The 16785-nt window shown below is 34.8% G+C and overlaps 3 protein-coding genes and 1 long non-coding RNA gene across 6 annotated transcripts; 3 read left to right on the forward strand and 1 right to left on the reverse strand.

The window, feature by feature from the left end:
• Positions 1-540: 540 nt before the first annotated feature.
• LOC111792588 (IQ domain-containing protein IQM5) lies at positions 541-2901 on the reverse strand. The gene is made up of 6 exons (XM_023674100.2): positions 2164-2901; positions 1984-2072; positions 1803-1890; positions 1486-1716; positions 1301-1402; positions 541-1212 (listed from the first exon to the last, which is right to left on the reverse strand). Exons 1-6 carry the CDS (start codon positions 2821-2823, stop codon positions 751-753), a joined length of 1632 nt encoding a protein of 543 aa, XP_023529868.2. The 5' UTR covers positions 2824-2901; the 3' UTR covers positions 541-750.
• LOC147793005 (uncharacterized) lies at positions 1095-2106 on the forward strand. The gene is made up of 2 exons (XR_015420537.1): positions 1095-1236; positions 1836-2106. It is a non-coding gene; the product is annotated as an uncharacterized LOC147793005 (long non-coding RNA).
• Positions 2902-6815: 3914 nt separating the features above from the next.
• Positions 6816-9418, forward strand: LOC111792202 (small ribosomal subunit protein bS16m/bS16c). Its single transcript, XM_023673546.2, has 3 exons — positions 6816-7027; positions 7184-7229; positions 8818-9418. Exons 1-3 carry the CDS (start codon positions 6895-6897, stop codon positions 9029-9031), a joined length of 393 nt encoding a protein of 130 aa, XP_023529314.2. The 5' UTR covers positions 6816-6894; the 3' UTR covers positions 9032-9418.
• Positions 9419-11151: 1733 nt separating this feature from the next.
• LOC111793992 (uncharacterized) lies at positions 11152-16528 on the forward strand. Of its 3 annotated transcripts, none has more exons than XM_023676087.2 (8): positions 11152-11237; positions 11337-11446; positions 11898-12016; positions 12295-12377; positions 13687-13808; positions 14863-15027; positions 15199-15292; positions 16019-16528. In XM_023676087.2, the coding sequence occupies exons 2-8, from the start codon at positions 11419-11421 to the stop codon at positions 16215-16217; spliced, it is 810 nt and encodes a 269-aa protein (XP_023531855.2). In that variant the 5' UTR covers positions 11152-11237; positions 11337-11418; the 3' UTR covers positions 16218-16528. The 3 variants fall into 3 exon arrangements, with proteins under 3 accessions (XP_023531855.2, XP_086979723.1, XP_023531854.2); XM_087123597.1 differs by having other exon boundaries at positions 11166-11235; positions 11377-11446; XM_023676086.2 differs by lacking the exon at positions 11152-11237 and having other exon boundaries at positions 11244-11446.
• Positions 16529-16785: the final 257 nt, after the last annotated feature.

Below are 16785 nucleotides of genomic sequence, written 5' to 3' on the forward strand. Positions count from 1 at the left end.
TTTGATGATTTACCCATCTATTGGCACGACTAAGTTTAGACATGGCTCTGATACCATGTTAGACGAACACGACTCTTCACAATGGTATGATATTGTCTACTTTGAGCATAAGATCTCATGGCTTTCTAAATTAGCTTACGTGAACTTTCATTTTGATTGTTTAATTAGAAAAATTGCTTAAAATACTGTTATAAATTTGTGATATTTATATTGATATTTGTATACATGGAAAATTATTATATATTTTACAATGACTTGCCGTATATTGAGATAATTATGTAACCTAATATTACATAATTAAGTCACCATTAAAGTTTTATTTATTAATTCAAATATATATATATATATATATATATATATATATATATATATATATTGACTTAATTTGATAATTTAACCTCTAATATTTTTTTTCACCATCTTTTCATTTTTTTTTATTTAGAAAATTCATATATTGGTTCAGTAATATAAGGTTTTTCGTTTTTCTTGAGTTTAATATGAGAAAGAAGTATTTTTAAATGCATTGTAAACGAGAATTTAAATAAATAAAAATTTCATAATTTCCTTTAAACTTTATTATTTATAAAAGAAGAATTGTTGCAATTAGCCCCTCTTTACAAAAATTGAAGAATATAAATAAATAAAAAATTAAGTAAAAAAGAAAAACCAAGGAATCAAAAAATTGGGTTAAGCACTTCCACCTATTGTTGGGCCGAGCTAGCAAAACCATAACCAACCCCAATTTTGGGCTTAACTTGTTGCAGAGATTGGAGTTCTTGGGCTTGGGTGGCCCATAAAAGTCAGCCTTGGTGAGAGCCTAATCTTTGGGCTTGGACGTGGAGATGGAATGGGCCCATAATTAACCAACGGCCCAGAGCCCACTCGAGGCGACAAGTTCACATGTTCCAGTGCTCTCGTTTGTAGCTCGGCTGGGTAGTCCCGGACGCACCCAATCCTAGGGCCAGCTCCTGTCGACCATTTACACGACAACCGTTTCGACAGATTGTGTGATTTCGCCGCCACCGCCGTCGCTTCATCCGTCTTTTCCGCCACCGGCGGCACGGCGGCTTCCATCCTCTCCTCTACTGAATCAATGGCAAGTGATGATTTGGCTTCATCCAATGGCGTAGATTTGAAGGAACCCTCGCGTGATTGCGGCTTCTGTTCTTCATCGATGGCCTTGTATTGACTGTCATCGTCAATCGCACACATCTGGGGGAAGGTAAGAAAACCAATGTAAGTACATTACAATTTTCTCTCAATTTGATATGAAATTAGTTCGATTGAATCGGAATTTTACCTTAACGTCGGTGAGATTCACGTCGTTTTCTTTAAGGAAACTGAGGAATTCTTGGAAATTAGCTTCTGTGGGATGATAATGACCACTGTACGGCCAAATCGCCTATAAAACAAAGCATTATAAATCCCTATTTCAATTTAGAAGAAGAATTAAAGATAGGAATCGGTGGATTCAGATTTGGGTACCTGAATGACGCCGTCGTGTGCCACTAATCTGCCGGCGGCGGTGGTGGCGGCGCCGGAGAGGAAACTAGAATGCTGAAATAACCCTTTCTTCTTTTGGCCAACGTATAGAGATCTTGTAGTGCTCAAAACAAATATCCACTTAGAACCTTCTTGAGTTTCCACTATGGATCCACTCTGCTTGTAAACCAGTCTCCCATTTTGCACCACTACTTCATAGGCTTCTCTTTCTTTCTGAGAATTAAATTAAGATTGAAAGCTTTTGTTAGAAGAAGCAAAATCAAATGGAACTGTGATGGTGGTGGAGAAAGAACACTGACTGGGCCTAAATATTTGATGCATTGCTTTTGCAGAGTCGTTCTTGGGCACTTCTCCAGGCTTAGTTCCTTGCCGTCTCCGATATCCAGCCTGCGTTTATGAAGATTTGAGGTAATTTTAGACATGGGTTTGCAATTTGAAGTGGGTGTTCTTCAATTTTCTGAGTACTAAAACGTAGCTTACCAGTAAAAGAATGGCTGATTGCTTTCACTCACGAACCATACGTCGTAGTATAAGTGTAGATTGTGGCCATAGCGATGGCGGGTATCAATCTGTAATGAAAATGAAGGCCACTTGAGTTCTGAATGTTTAAGCTAAAGTGCAATGAAAAGCAGAGATTTGGGTTAGAATTTATGAGCTTACAGCTTCAAGCCAGTGCTGAAGAGCAAGTTTTTGAGCCTTTTCGTCCTTGCTCAAACCCTTCCCTACCTTGGCTGCTCTGGTTCTGGCTCTAGCCCACCGCGAGACGGCGGTTTCCGGCTTCTCAATGTTATAAAACGAAACAGAGCTTCGTTCCAAATTGGCAAAATCAATCGCCTTCCACCACAATTCTTCCACAACCACCGCACAATCCGCAAGGTTTCTTCTTGTTCTGTAACTTTTGTAAACCTTCTGTAGCTTCACTGCTGCGGCATCCAGCTCGCTCACCGGTCTGGGAGAGTACATAATCGCCGGCTCCGGCAGAGGAACTGCTGGAGTCGTCGCCGCCGCCTTTACCCCCTGCAATCCGCCATTTTTCCCGGAGGAAACAGAGAAACTGAATCCTCCGTCCTCAACCAGCGATTTAAAGGAAAGATTCGTTTCAAGAATCACTCTCTCTGGTTTATTCCCTTTCAGACTGTTGGGTTTGCTTCTCGTTGCTCTGTTTGTGATGGGTTCTTGATCTGTAATCTTAAAGCTGTTAGACTTCAAAGCCAAGGATCTTTCTTCATAAGAGAAACTCTGAGCTTTGCAGAGGATTACAAGCCCCTGATCTATAATTCCTTTCCAGGATGACATGAGGAGTGACAGGGATAACCCCATGAATCAAAACCCAGAAGTTTAATCGATCAAAATCGAAACAGGGTAGGTTTTTTCTTGAAGGTGATTATGGAACAAGATGGAATTATGAATCGAAATGGGTTCTTGAGCTCTGTTTTTATAGTGCACGAAAAACAGAGCAAGAACTGAAGCTTTGAAAAATTGAATGGCGTGTCAAAAACAAGGAAGGTAAAATCAAAACCACGAGTTTGATTTTATTTGATTCATTCAAAGTTCAAACCTTTTTAAGCTTTGAATCTTTGTGTTCTTTGATCTTTTATTTTTTGATTCAAAAAAGCTTAAAAACCATTTTTTATAATTATTTTACAAAGTATAGATTTTATTAAATTTTATTATCATATGGTTTAAAAATTTAAATTTCAATCTCAATCTTCTTTATATAAATCATATTAATTTTTCATTTATTCGAAAAGTTAATGTATTTAATGTTTTCATAATTTCACGTCTCAAGTACATGGTTGTATTCTAATCTTAATTTATACGTTTGACTTATATAATTAAAATAAATTACCGACTAATTTAATGTCAAGTGTAGTAAATAATTGGTTAAGTGTATTAAATAATTGGTTAGTTGTGGTATGTGGTCGTTTTCTCTTTTTAATATTCTTGTAATAAATATTTAATAATTACAAAAACAGCACAAATTAAATTATTCTACTTGATATTATTTTTATGACCAAAAACTCATTAAAAAACATTTGACTTTCAACTAGAATAGGGGCATCAAATATTCAACCTATGTCTAATATTCAACTTATTTGTATTATCCATTTTAAATTATGAATATGTCGAATTCCTTTAATACAAAATTACGATAATATTTTTTTAAAAAATATTTGAGTAACTCTTTAAACCAAAAAATATATACATAAATAATTTATATAAATCAAAATAGATTGAAAATGAAAGACTTAAATTTAGTTTAGATTTTTTTCCTTTATGAAACTATTAAAAAATTAAATAAACTTTGATCACGTGTATGAATTATGTGAATTCAAGAAAGTTGTCTAATAAACAGTGACATCTTTTTTATAAAGTTAAAGTCACGTACTTTTTAATAAATTTAAAAATTAAGAGACTTATATAAACCATAATAATAGGTAATTGATTTTCTTGGTTTTAATAATTCTTTTCAAATAATAATAAATTAATTAATTAATTCAACTTTAAACATATTATGAAAATTATAAAAAATAAATCATTTAATCTGTACCGTCTATTTTCTCTCTAAATGAGGTGGCGAATCGAGATAGAACATCCTAATTTTTAATTAAATAGGATTTCTATGTCCCTACTCATTACATATTTTATTTATATTTATATTTATATATATTATAAATTTTTTATTTAAAGTGTTGTAGAATTAAAATTTAAAAAATTACGTTGGTATATATATATATATATTTATTTATTTATTTATTTATTTATCTCCACGTGTGTTTTGAATTGAAAAGAAAATAAAAAATAATAATAAATAAATAAATAAAGAATAAAAAGGGCAAGTGATGTAAACGGTAGACTAGTAGGTCCAAAGCCGTTTAGCTGTTTACGCCGTAAATCAGAATAAACAGATTTACAGGACAATTAAAAAGGAACCGCGTGGCTTCCCCTCTCACACAGCTGTCGGTACTTTGACCTTGACTTTCCATTCTAAAACGACACGTCGTATGATTTCACATCCCAGTACTTATCCAACAGCCGATTATATAGATACACACAGACCCATCCATCATAAATTTTACATTTATTTTTGTTACCATCCAATCATTTTTTTAAATATTATTTTCAATTTTTTGCTTTATAATATAATTTTAAAAATTAATAATTCAATATATTTCATAACACTTCTTCATTTATCGTTTAAATCGAGAATCTTCTCAGGTCTCGGGCATATTCTCGGATAGCCCACAGGTAAAATAAACATCTTTCACCGACTCGAAAATCAATTTTCCTCTCATTTTGGATATTTAAATATTTTTTCAATTTACATTATTTTAAATTAAATGATGGCCTATTTTTTTAATAAATATTATCGTCGTCAAAAATAGTCATTTAAATATATTGCGTTACATTATATTATATTTTTAGCGTATAGTTCATGTGCTTCTCATTTCCTCACTCATCAAGTTGAATATGTTTAGAATGTCAACTCTCATTTAAGTGATTTTATATACTCTACATTTAATAAACTATATTATCTCGTTCTTACTCAATAGAATTAATTAATATTTCGTGATTAAATACCTCGATGATTCAAATAAGTTTGACTATCAAACGAGTCAACCCAATCAACCCAATCTTATCATATTTTACTTTAACGATTGTTTTGAAATTTAAAAATGTTTGACTTTGGTAATAGATGTTAATGATGTGTCGTGACTTATAAATGTTTGATACTTATTATATGTATTGGAAATAAATATAATTTGGTAATAGACAGTTTCAATTCTCGAGATTTATGAACTGTCTCCAAGAGATTTTTTCGATCTAGACCTTCCCATTGACATTATTTTAGAGTTTCAACCATCCGTTTGCTATCTAAGAATACAGTGATCGAGTAACTATTACTCGCTCAACTGTATTATGAAAGTTGTATTGCTCGAACGATGTTGCAAGAGCGGAAATGAGTGTATGCAAAATTTTGTTCGCTTTAAAGAAATATTATTATATTTGATCAACATATAAGAACAAGAATTATAGTTTACCAAATATATCATATTTGATATTTTATTATAAGTCAAATATCTAGATATTTACCTTTTTACCATAAGCACTTCCTATTTATTACTATTTCCATATCTTTACAATTAATTTAATTATAAATAGAGAACTTTTACCCATCATTTACCTGCCATGGTTTCGGCAAATATTCTCAAGCTTAAGCTAACCGCTAACGGATATTATATGTTTTGGCTCGTTACGTATCGTCGTCAGTCTCACAGTTTTAAACTGCGTGTTCTAGAGAGAGATTTTTACATTCTTAAGAACGTTTCGTTTTCCTCTTCAACCGAAGTGAGATTAACTAGTTGAATTACGAGCAAAATTATTAAAAAAAAAAAAAAAAAGGTCTGGTCGTTGGTTGCTTACATATGCGTTGAATTCTCCATTCAAAGTGTAGTAGTTGTTGTTAGATGGCTAATGTAAAAATGTGGAACAACGGGGAGTCGGTGGTCTTTTCATTCGCTTTTTTAGGGTCGGTCAATACGGACCCTAATTTCCACGTCTTTGTGCCCTTTAAATATCTAACAATTCCAATTATTTTACATTATTTTAATTTTATTTTTCTAATATATCAATCAATTTTTAATTCCCTAAAAAACATTTATATTATGGCTTTAAATGTGACGTCCAACGTTGGTTGGAGAGGAGAACAAACCTTCCCGTAGCTGACGCGTTTCAAAGCCTTGAGGGGAAGCTTAAAGAAAACAATATCTGCTAGCGGTGGATCTGGGCCGTTCCAAATGGTATTAGAGCCAGTCACCGGACGATGTGCCAGCCTTCTTGCTGTTCCCCGAAAGGGGGTAAATACGAGGTGGTGTGCCAATAAGGACGTTGGACCCCAAAGGAGGGTGGATTTGGGAGCGGTCCCACATCGATTGGATAAATGAATGAGTGCCAGCGAGGGACGTGGTGTGCTAGTAAGGACGCTGGGCCCCAAAGGGGATGGATTTGAGAGTGGTCCCACATCGATTGGATAAATGAATGAGTGCCAGTGAGGATGCTGGGTCCCGAAGGGGGTGGATTGTGATGTCCCACGTTGGTTGTGGAGGAGAACAAATCACCCCTTTTCTACGCTAAGAGGTTATGGGCTTGTTTTTGATAGGCCCAATGGCTGTATGTCTCATCTTCTTGGGCCTACGAGATGGAAATAAGCTTGCATCATCATGGGCCACATGATAGGTTATTGGGCCTAAACCGGTTCGGTTCAATTGATCCGAATGTGAAATGATAGATAACCAGGAGCCCCCTCGGGAGGTGAGGCGGCAGGCGCGACTTCGGATAAATCTGTGTCATTTCAGTTTGGCGAATTTACAGGGTTTTACGAGCTCAAAAATGGTGGTGAGAATTCGATTGTCGAGGTTTGGATGTAAGAACAAGCCGTTTTATAGGGTGATGGCTGCCGATAGCCGATCTCCTAGAGACGGCAAGCATCTCGAGGTTCTAGGTTACTATAATCCCCTGCCAGGTTAATTCCTCTGTTATTTCCTTTTTTTGTTTTGTTTGTTTATTTCGAAAATGTGATTGATTACTCCTCTGCTAGCTTGCATGTTGGAGTTTAGACTCTCGATTTGGAAAACATTCGTTTTTTTTTTCCTCCATTGATTTGAGTAATTTTGTGCAGGTCAAGATGGCGGTAAACGAATGGGTCTTAATTTTGAAAGAGTGAAGTAAGTGATTTCTTTTGATTTAAAGCTTGTTTATTCTTGAATATCTACGATTCCCGAATTTAAATAGTGCATTGCAATTGTAAATACTAGTTTCCTTTGTCAGAATAGGATTATTTCGTCAATGTTTCTTCGATGGACTTTTAGGGAACCATTTCTTTGGCTAATATGCTTTCTTTGAATGATTCAACCTGTGGTTACATAGAGAATTACTAAAACGTTAAATTCTGTCTAGTCTAACAATTTAGGCTTTTAATTACAATATACAAAGTGGTCGAAACTTTTAGGTCTAGTGGTGAATCAACATGCTATAAAAAAAGAAGATGTCCTATTTGATAATAGAAAAAAAGGTCCTAAATTCAAGCTCATGTTATGATACTTTCCGTCCAATTATAGCAACTAGTCACACATTGTACTGTATGAGTCCAATTAGAATTTTGGCTACACCTGAGTGAAAATGTAAAAAAAGTGTCAATTGACTAAATTTATCTTTACTCGACAACTTAAGTTAAATAAAGTAAGCTTTTGAGTGCCCCAGTAGTTTAGTTGATTAGGTGTTTGAGAAGTGGTTCTATTTTCTTGTGGCGGCAAAGAATTGAAAAAAGTTGGTGGTTCTTTCTACATGTTAATGGCTGGAACTTCATATTGTAAGCTAAAGTTATGTCAGGAAGCAACTTAGTTGAGCAAGGAATTGAACTATGGTGCTGGCACCAACTTGTCACAAAGTAGCCAAGTGTGCGATTGTCTGATGGGCATGTCCATTGGTTAAGCCAATAGGAAATGATAAAGTAGAGGGAGTGCACCAGTTAACTAGATACCTAAATTCAATGATCAAGGAATTGACTATCGAGATGATGGAGACAATGAGAAATCTTTACTTTGTAGAGCATCTATAAAATTTTATCAAATATCAATCAGTTTTCTCATTAGGAATGTAGAATCTTTTGTTTGCTTTCATTGCATTCCTAATTTCAAGTTCTATTTAATTGTTAGTAAAGATCTCAGAGGATGAAACTCGTAAGATAAATCTTTATCTTAGGATATCATTCCTATTATATGAAGGTATCATGCAATGCATAAGAGTAAACCATCATGTACAAGTCTTTAGCATTCAGCGTTTTCTCTCTAAATCGTTTCTACCCCTTCATTTTCCAAGTGTTTCTACCCCTTCACCCTCAAATCCAATTAAAAGGGGAACCTCCACTTATTTTCCAGATTATTCAGCGAGCGTGAGTTTGCTTCGAGTTTCAGCAGCCGATTTCCTTCGTTTTTCCTTTTCCTCCCCTTCCAATCGGCCTCCCACTCCCTTCTTAAGGTACCCAACTCACCATATCCCTCATTTCAAGCAAAAATCCAGGGTTGAAGCTGACCAAAACCTCCCTTGCATGCCACTGTTCTGTTACCTCTACCACCTGTTGTTGATCACAGATTACAGCCGGCGACTCTTACGTTTTTTGAAAATTTATTTATTCCCTTTTTATTAAAAAAAAAAATCAGATACTACATTGACTGTGCTAGTCTCCAATTTAAAACTCATCCAGCACGATAGCATCTTAAAATTTGGAGTAACCATTTACTCCCTCCCTTTCAGGTATTGGCTTTCAGTTGGTGCTCAACCTTCAGATCCTGTGCAGCGAATTCTTTTTAGAGCAGGGGTACTTCCACCACCCCCAATGGTTGCAATGGCACGTAAAGGTGGACCACGTGATACTCGTCCTGTTGATCCTCTTAGCGGACGCTTCACGACTCCACAGAAGGCAACTGATGATTCCAATAGCACCAAAGATGGGAACGCTGATTCGTAATTTTTTTTTTCAGAAAAGCCTCTGAAACGCCCCGTTGTTCAGGTAATAGAGTTCAATAAATCGGTCGATTTACTTAGGTTGCAAGATGAATGGTTTTTTTATGGGAAATTATGAAAGGCCGAGTAGTTTCAGTTTATTCTGAAATACTAAGATGAGCCTATAGATATGATCAATAGCCAATCCCCAGTGCCAAGTATAGGGCCGTTGGACTTGGCTATCTTATTGAAGGTTAGCCATTCCATTACTTCGAGAAAACATTGTCGTGTTGTTGTATCAATTAAAATGAGATAGGATTATGATTTTGCTTCCGGGGTAGCTTTGAAAACATATCTTTGTGAACTATTAACCATTTCGTTTGCCCGTATGTGCACTGTTTTCTCAGTTGAACTATCTTCTTCAATCCTGTCGTCTCTTTGCGACTCTGATTACTCCCCTAGAATGCATATGAGACAATATTTTGCTTTCAGCAAATAAAGTGTGTTAAATTACCTTGTGCTGATAAACCTGAAAGCCTTGGCCCTTGATTCCTTTTAAATAGCATACAAGCATCGTCAATTCCGCATGTAGTTGGAACATTTCCTTGTGGGTTTAGGGTTCTTTCTTTTCGTTTATGCTATAGTTTCCACAGCTTGTTTCTGTTTCTTTTAAACTCAACTATATAATTGTGTACCCACTTTGTTTCAAAGGGCATCAACAAAAATTGTTGGGCAACCTTGTTTTCGTACTTAATGTTGATGTGTAGCCGAAAGATGATGGCAGGGTACATTTTTCTTTTGATGTTGATTGGAGATTTCTAATCGACATGGTAAGAAGAAGAATTACGGGTATTTAGACCGATTTTCGAGTTGAATGATTTATGGATTTTCTTGAAATATCAGTTATCATTAGACAATGGTAGCAGCTTCATTAGGGTTTTGTGATTAAAGAGTTTGAGTTTGATGATAACTTTCTTCGCATTGTCTCTCTTATTCTCTCATTTACGGCCATCACGTGATAATTTATAGGATCTTTGACTTGGGTTTCTACTTGTTTTCTTATATGATTCTAGATGTTCAATCAAAAATACTTTTCAATTTGAGAATCGAACGATCTGATATACAGACCGAACCGTATTAACAATTTCCTTTACAAGGAACTAAAATATATAGGAATTCATACTAAGTTTGCTCAATCTTCAAAATTCTTAGTTTATTCATAATGTTCAACTCATATTCACTATATCACTTAGTTACGGTTATGCACGTATGCAAACAATTCAACCTACTCATTTAAGTACGCTACTAATCAACATTAACATGAAATTTATTCATGTATGATAAGTAAACTTAGATTTGTATGTTGAGGGAATCATAAAGACGTATTTATAGAAGGTTCGAACAACCATTGATTTATACTATCAGTTAGCAGTAGGCTTGAACTATTACAAATGGTATCAAAGCTAAATATCGGACGGTGTACCAGCAAGGATGCTGACCTCCAAGAGGTAAATTGTGTGAGATCTCTCTCGAACCAGGATGCTGACCTCCAAGAGGTGAATTGTGTGAGATCTCTCACCGGTTGGAGAGGGGAATGAAACATTCGTTATAAGGATGTGGAAAATTTTCGCGTTTTAAAACCTTGAAGGGAAGCCCAAAAGAGAAAGCACAAATAAAACAATATCGACTAGCGATGGACTTCACCTATTACATTTCTGCTTTTTGGGAACATTGGATTTGTTGTCACCGAACCAAGTAAGAGACAATGTTTCTTATTCATAATGGAGTGGGCGTTTCTTCATGTGGTTGTATTAACTTCGTACCTTAATGATTAACCTCAAAGTTTGGTGGTTAATAGAACTTGGAAGCTGCTTCAATAGCTCAAGAACTCCAACAACAACGAGTTAGGTTAAATTTTGGGTTGGTTCATCTAAGTAATCTAAATAAAGTTCACAATCCAACCGAACATAACCTCGTATTTTTTTAAAATTATTAATGTATTTTTGAAATAATATTAAAAATTTAAAAGTATTTTTCAAACAAAATATTATTTGAACAAAATATTTTTGAGATTTTCTTTAAAAGTTTAAAAATGTTTTTTTTTAAATACAATCGTGTTAATTTTGGCTAACTATTATCATTACTGTTTAATTGGGAAATAAAAGGTCCTAATCCTTACACTCTTCTTGTCTCCAATTGACTGGTGTGGCAGAAACAGCACAAGAAGACGAGTAAGTACTCCATTTTCATCCCATCCAAAATTTCTTGAATTCCAAAAAAGTAGAAATGGAAGCACTGATCTGTAATTTTCATCCATGGACAATTTCAAGGATCTCTAGACCTTCTAGGATCACATCTTCTTTCCCGCAGGCGCGATTCATTGGCTGTCGGAGCTTCGCAAGAGCCCTAAAGATGGCCCACTCTGATGTACAAACTTCCGGTAAGGGAACATTCTTACTTTCCCGCAATGTGGCACCAAAGACACGAGTAGATTTTTAACCCTATTGATTCGTTTCTTTACTGTATTCAATTCTGCTTGAAATTTGTCTTCATTTCATTACTGACATGAGGGGGACGGCAATAAAGTGACGAATTGAAGTTCTGATGATCATAACTAATCAATAGAACATAGGCCTGGAAGTATGATTCTTGAGTTGCTTTGATTAAAGATTTATTGCAGCATTTTGGAGTTTGAGAGAGAGGAAAACGTGACCTGCATTTATTGGTTCTTATTGCTGATGGCTTGTTCTGATAAAACAAAGATTAACAACTAACTAATGATAAAACCAGGATTAGGCAATTGTTACAATTTACATTGCAAGGTTGTTAACTTGTAAGTTCTGATTGTGCTTGTATAATAGTAATACTAACATGGGAGTTGGACTTCTCAGTGGCTCAGCACCAGAAAGTCATAGTACCCAACAAAAAGGGTGAAAAACTTGTGGGCATACTTCATGATACGGGATCAGCGGAGGTTGTCATTTTGTGCCATGGTTTTCGTTCGAACAAGGTTTGCTTAAGGACTTGTAATACATTTTTCCTAGTTCGGTTAATTTCAAAACCATGCTATCAAACTTGTTTTTGCTCTTCCAGTTAAAATTTGGATTCTTTGAAGTTCTTATATGCATAGCTACAGTTATTATGGAAATAATGTGTGTTTCCCGTGCAAGCCACATTTAATTTTACAACCATCAAATTATTGCCTTTGGTGATTACACTGGGTGATCCAACTTGCTTATATGGCGTCACCTTGATAATCATTTAAAAGCTTTTGGTTTCTATTTTCAGGAAAATGATATAAGTGTAAACATTGCTAAGACATTAGAAAATGAAGGAATCAGTGCCTTCCGTTTTGACTTTTCTGGAAATGGGTAAGCCAGGTGTATATTTAGTGTAATATTTTCCTGTTCTTCCTCTTGTCTGGAATTTTATCAGATTAAATGCCTCGTGCCTCATTTTGTTGGCCTTTTTTAGGCTCTTGGATATTCTTTCATTTTGCTTGATGAATGCGTAGTTTCTCCTTGAAAAACTTACATATGGTCAGTTATCCTTGAATTTTTCCTGTAATAGTTTTTGCATTTTGAATGTTACTTTACTGGCTACATAAAATGGGGTAGGAGTATAGAATAGCTATAAGGGAAAGAGGCCAGCACTTATTTTTTGGTAAGGTATCTAAAGCACCTTAAAGTGTTGGCAGCTTTTTTTAAAAAAAAAATTGTATCGTCAATCAAGGTAATAATTTGCCACCTCTATCACCCTTTTATAGACTGTGTCACTTTATGTTGTCCAATTGTCCTCTTTATTTGCTAATTGTATGTCATGTCATATTGTCATTTAGCTAATGCCATTAACAGCAAAAATTTCATAAAATAGAATCGTAATTCAGAATTTAATAGCACAATCATTTTTTTTTTTTATAGTTTATAGATTTAGACACCGACTCAACCATCGGAGTTTAGGGACTAGACTTGCAATTTAATCTAAAGTTATCATTTGGCTCTTTGATCTAGAGGCATAGAATAAAGCATAAATGTCCAAATATGACCTTGAGACCAAGTTTTCATGTTATGCATGGTGAGCTGACGATGATCAAAATCAGTTGTTATTTCAGTGTTCTTTTACAGTAGGCATTGTTGGTGTTCATTATTTGAGCACCCTAATTTTTCATGGGCTATGGATAGATCAGCAAAAGGGAATCTATCGGTAATTGAAAAATTCTAAGATGATTTTTTACTACTATGGCAATCCTATGGGGATTATGGTTTGAGAGAAATAAAACGGTATTCAATGAGAAGCATGCAGTGTGGAAAGAGGTGTTTGATATGGCTAAACATTGTTCTTCTTGGTGTTCTTTATCTAAGTCCTTTCATAATTATACTCTAGTTGGTTCAGATTGGTATGATATTCTCTAAGCTCTTAGTGGAGTTTTTTTTTACTGTATATATTTTTTGCATCAATCCAAATGTTGCTCGTCACAAAACAATCTATTGGCTGTGAATGGAAATTTTATACGTCAAACCTCTTCTAATGCTGTGAATGGCGTCAACTCCTAGTTGGAGTTTTATTTTTTATTGTATATATTCGCTACATCAAACAATATATTGGCCGTGAATGCAGTATTGTAAATTTTTACACCAAACCTTTTCTCGAACTGGTTTTCTTGTGAATATTTTCTTACAGAGAAAGCGAAGGTTCGTTTCAGTATGGTTATTATCATGGAGAGGCTGATGACTTGCATGCAATAATCCAATATTGGCGTGCAGCAGGCCGTGTCATAAGTGGAATCCTTGGGCATAGTAAAGGTTGCCAATTCCTTCTCTGTGCTCAACACCAAATAAGTTGTAGATAATATCTGAGGCCAAAATTATATTTAAAGTTGAAAGGGATCCATCTCAACTTCCAAGCTAGATTGTGATTTAGTAATTACTTTTTTTTTATCTCATAGGCTAGGAATTGAATGATAGGTTCATATTGCATTGTGCATCTATATGGTAGAATGTGTTTTTATAATAATTTGAATCCAGGCCCTTACGAAATAATAGAGGAAAAGGCTATGAAGTCATTGCCAGAGTACTGGGACTAAGTTTTATTTGCCTTTTAAATTCCCATTCCTTCAGGGGAATACTAGTGTTGCAAACAGAGTAGCCAGTCCGTGGATTAGTATTGTTTGACAATGTCAAGGGCATTAGGAGATGCTTTGCTCTATTTCTCATGCACTAGAATATTTGCATTACTTATTTATTTTGACATTGATGCAGTTTGAACTTTCAAGCGTTGTAAAGTTCACATTGTTAGCATTTAAGGATTCTTGATTTAGTATAGAAGCGTTGTAAAGTTCACATTGTTACGCTGTTTTCTTAATTTGGCACAACTTTTGGACTCATGAAATGCCTGCTTTTAGTTAATTAAAATCACTCCTAAACTTTCTATTTTTCCATGATGTTTGGCTATTGAACACAAATGCTTGAGGTTTTCAAATTACTTAAGAAAGCAATTTAAAATGTTTAAGGGTCATCATTTAACATTGTTATTATTATTATTATTATTTATTTTCTAAAGGTGCTTATAAAAAAATGATCCGTTTCAGAACACTACTATTATTTCAACTTTTTTTCCATAGACTATATGACCTTCACTGGATATCATGAACTTCACCAAAATAGTCTTGATATTTAAAGGAAGTTGCATTGTTTTAAGCATGAAGTGAAATTTGTAGTTGAATGTCTGTTTTGTTCAAGTATGTTTAACAGAGTATGGAATACCCAGATCAACCAACGCAATATTTCTGCTACTAAATTAACAGTTCTTGCAGTTTCTTTCAAATAAGTGCTTTAATTATGAATAAATTAAATGCAGGGGGTGACGTGGTGCTTCTATATGCTTCCAAGTATCAAGATATCAATTTTGTTATCAATGTTTCTGGACGTTATGATCTGAAAAAAGGTATAAAAGAACGCTTGGGGGATGAATTTATGGAAAGAATTGAAAAGGAAGGATATATTGATGTCAAGAATAAGAAAGGTATCTATATTGCAATTATTTTCAAATTTTCTGGGTTGAGTTATTCTCCAGTCATATTTTCTGCAGTAAAACTTATGTCTCAAAAACTTTAATTGGGGCATTTCCATACATATGAAACAGTCTCATTGCATGTTTAAATCACTATTTGGTTAACATCGTTTCTTTTTCCAGGAAAAGTAGACTATCAAGTGACGTGGGAGAGCTTGAAGGATCGCCTAAACACCGATATGCTTGAAGCTTGTCTTCTAATCGACAAAGAATGCAGGTATGGGCGAGTCGATCAATTCTCTTTACGGCTCCTTTCCTCATATTTGCCTTACTGCATAATCAGTTGCCTGTTTACTTCAAAAAGTTTGTTGAGATATTTCCTTTGGACGTTTTCATTACTGTGTCATTGCTGAACTCTCTGGATGGCTCAAATTATGGAGATTGGGTTTCTGTGTAAAGTGAGCACAACTGTTTCTTGATTAATGTATTTTGAGCCTTGAGGTACCATGTCGAGGATTGTTGGGAGGGAGTCTCACATTGGCTCATTTAGGAAATGATCATGGGTTTATAATAAACAAGGAATACATTTCCATTGGTACGAGGCCTTTTGGGAAAGCCCAAAACAAAGCCATGAGAGCTTATGCTCAAAGTCGACAATGTCATTACCATTGTGGAGAGTTGTGATTCCTAACACACCAGTCATTTGTTAATGAGCTAAGCAGTTAGACTCGTTGGCTCACTGGCCTAAATATAATTGTCAAGGATTTTTTTTTGCTAGATAAATGCTCAATCTTCCTCTGTTCTTAAAAGTAATTCTAGAAAGTATGAATATGTTGTTGAGATGAGGCAAATCTATCTTGGGATCTGTTGGAATTTTTTCCAAACTGTTTGGTTTATGAGAAAATTCTTATTGGATCAGGCTACATATCTTTGTCTAAACCATCTTTACCATATTTGGTGGGAACCCAGAAAACATTAACTGATTAACAATGATATTTGATAGGGTCTTCACAGTCCATGGATCTGCTGATGAAGTAATCCCTGTGGAAGATGCATTTGAGTTCGATAAAATCATACCGAACCATAAGTTACATGTTGTAGAAGGCGCCAATCATTGCTACACCTCACATCAAACAGAGTTAGCCTCAATTGTTCTGAATCTCATTAAAACAAGCCTACCGCATTGCAAGGATGGTGCTTGAGCAAGTTCTTCCAGCCTGCATACAGGTTCCTGCTGGATCTTTTGTTAGTTGCGCCCATGAATAATTACGTTTATGTTTTGCTGATTAAGTTCAACTGATTTCTAATTCTGTGGTTCGATCGACCAAAGCTAATCTCCTTCCATTCGTTCCTCACCAATACAATGGATTTATCCAATCAAATCTGGAGTGAGATTCAGACCTTTAAACTTTTGATCAAAAGATCTTTTACGTCTTTCGCTATATACTGATTCTAGAGTTGATCATTCAGACTTTTCAATTAATAAATGTGAAAACATTGCATTTTAGGTAAAGTTTCAAAAAGGGCCCTCCATGGAATCACTCTTAGAAAGTTGGTTCTAGTGTTTTGTTATTAAATTATATTTGATATTCCTTCTACTTTTGATTGCAACTTCTGTGTATCTGAATTTCACTTTGAGAATAAAAGGTTCTTCGAGTGAAGTTAAATTCTTCATCTTTGTTTAATAAAATAATCATCTCTAACAATGAAATGGTTTGTTCCTGCAATAAGATATTGAAAAATAATTAGATATTAAACTATTTTAAGATT

Source organism: Cucurbita pepo, chromosome 4 (assembly GCF_057944985.1).
Source record: "Cucurbita pepo subsp. pepo isolate OVF chromosome 4, ASM5794498v1, whole genome shotgun sequence".
NCBI lineage: Eukaryota > Viridiplantae > Streptophyta > Magnoliopsida > Cucurbitales > Cucurbitaceae > Cucurbita > Cucurbita pepo.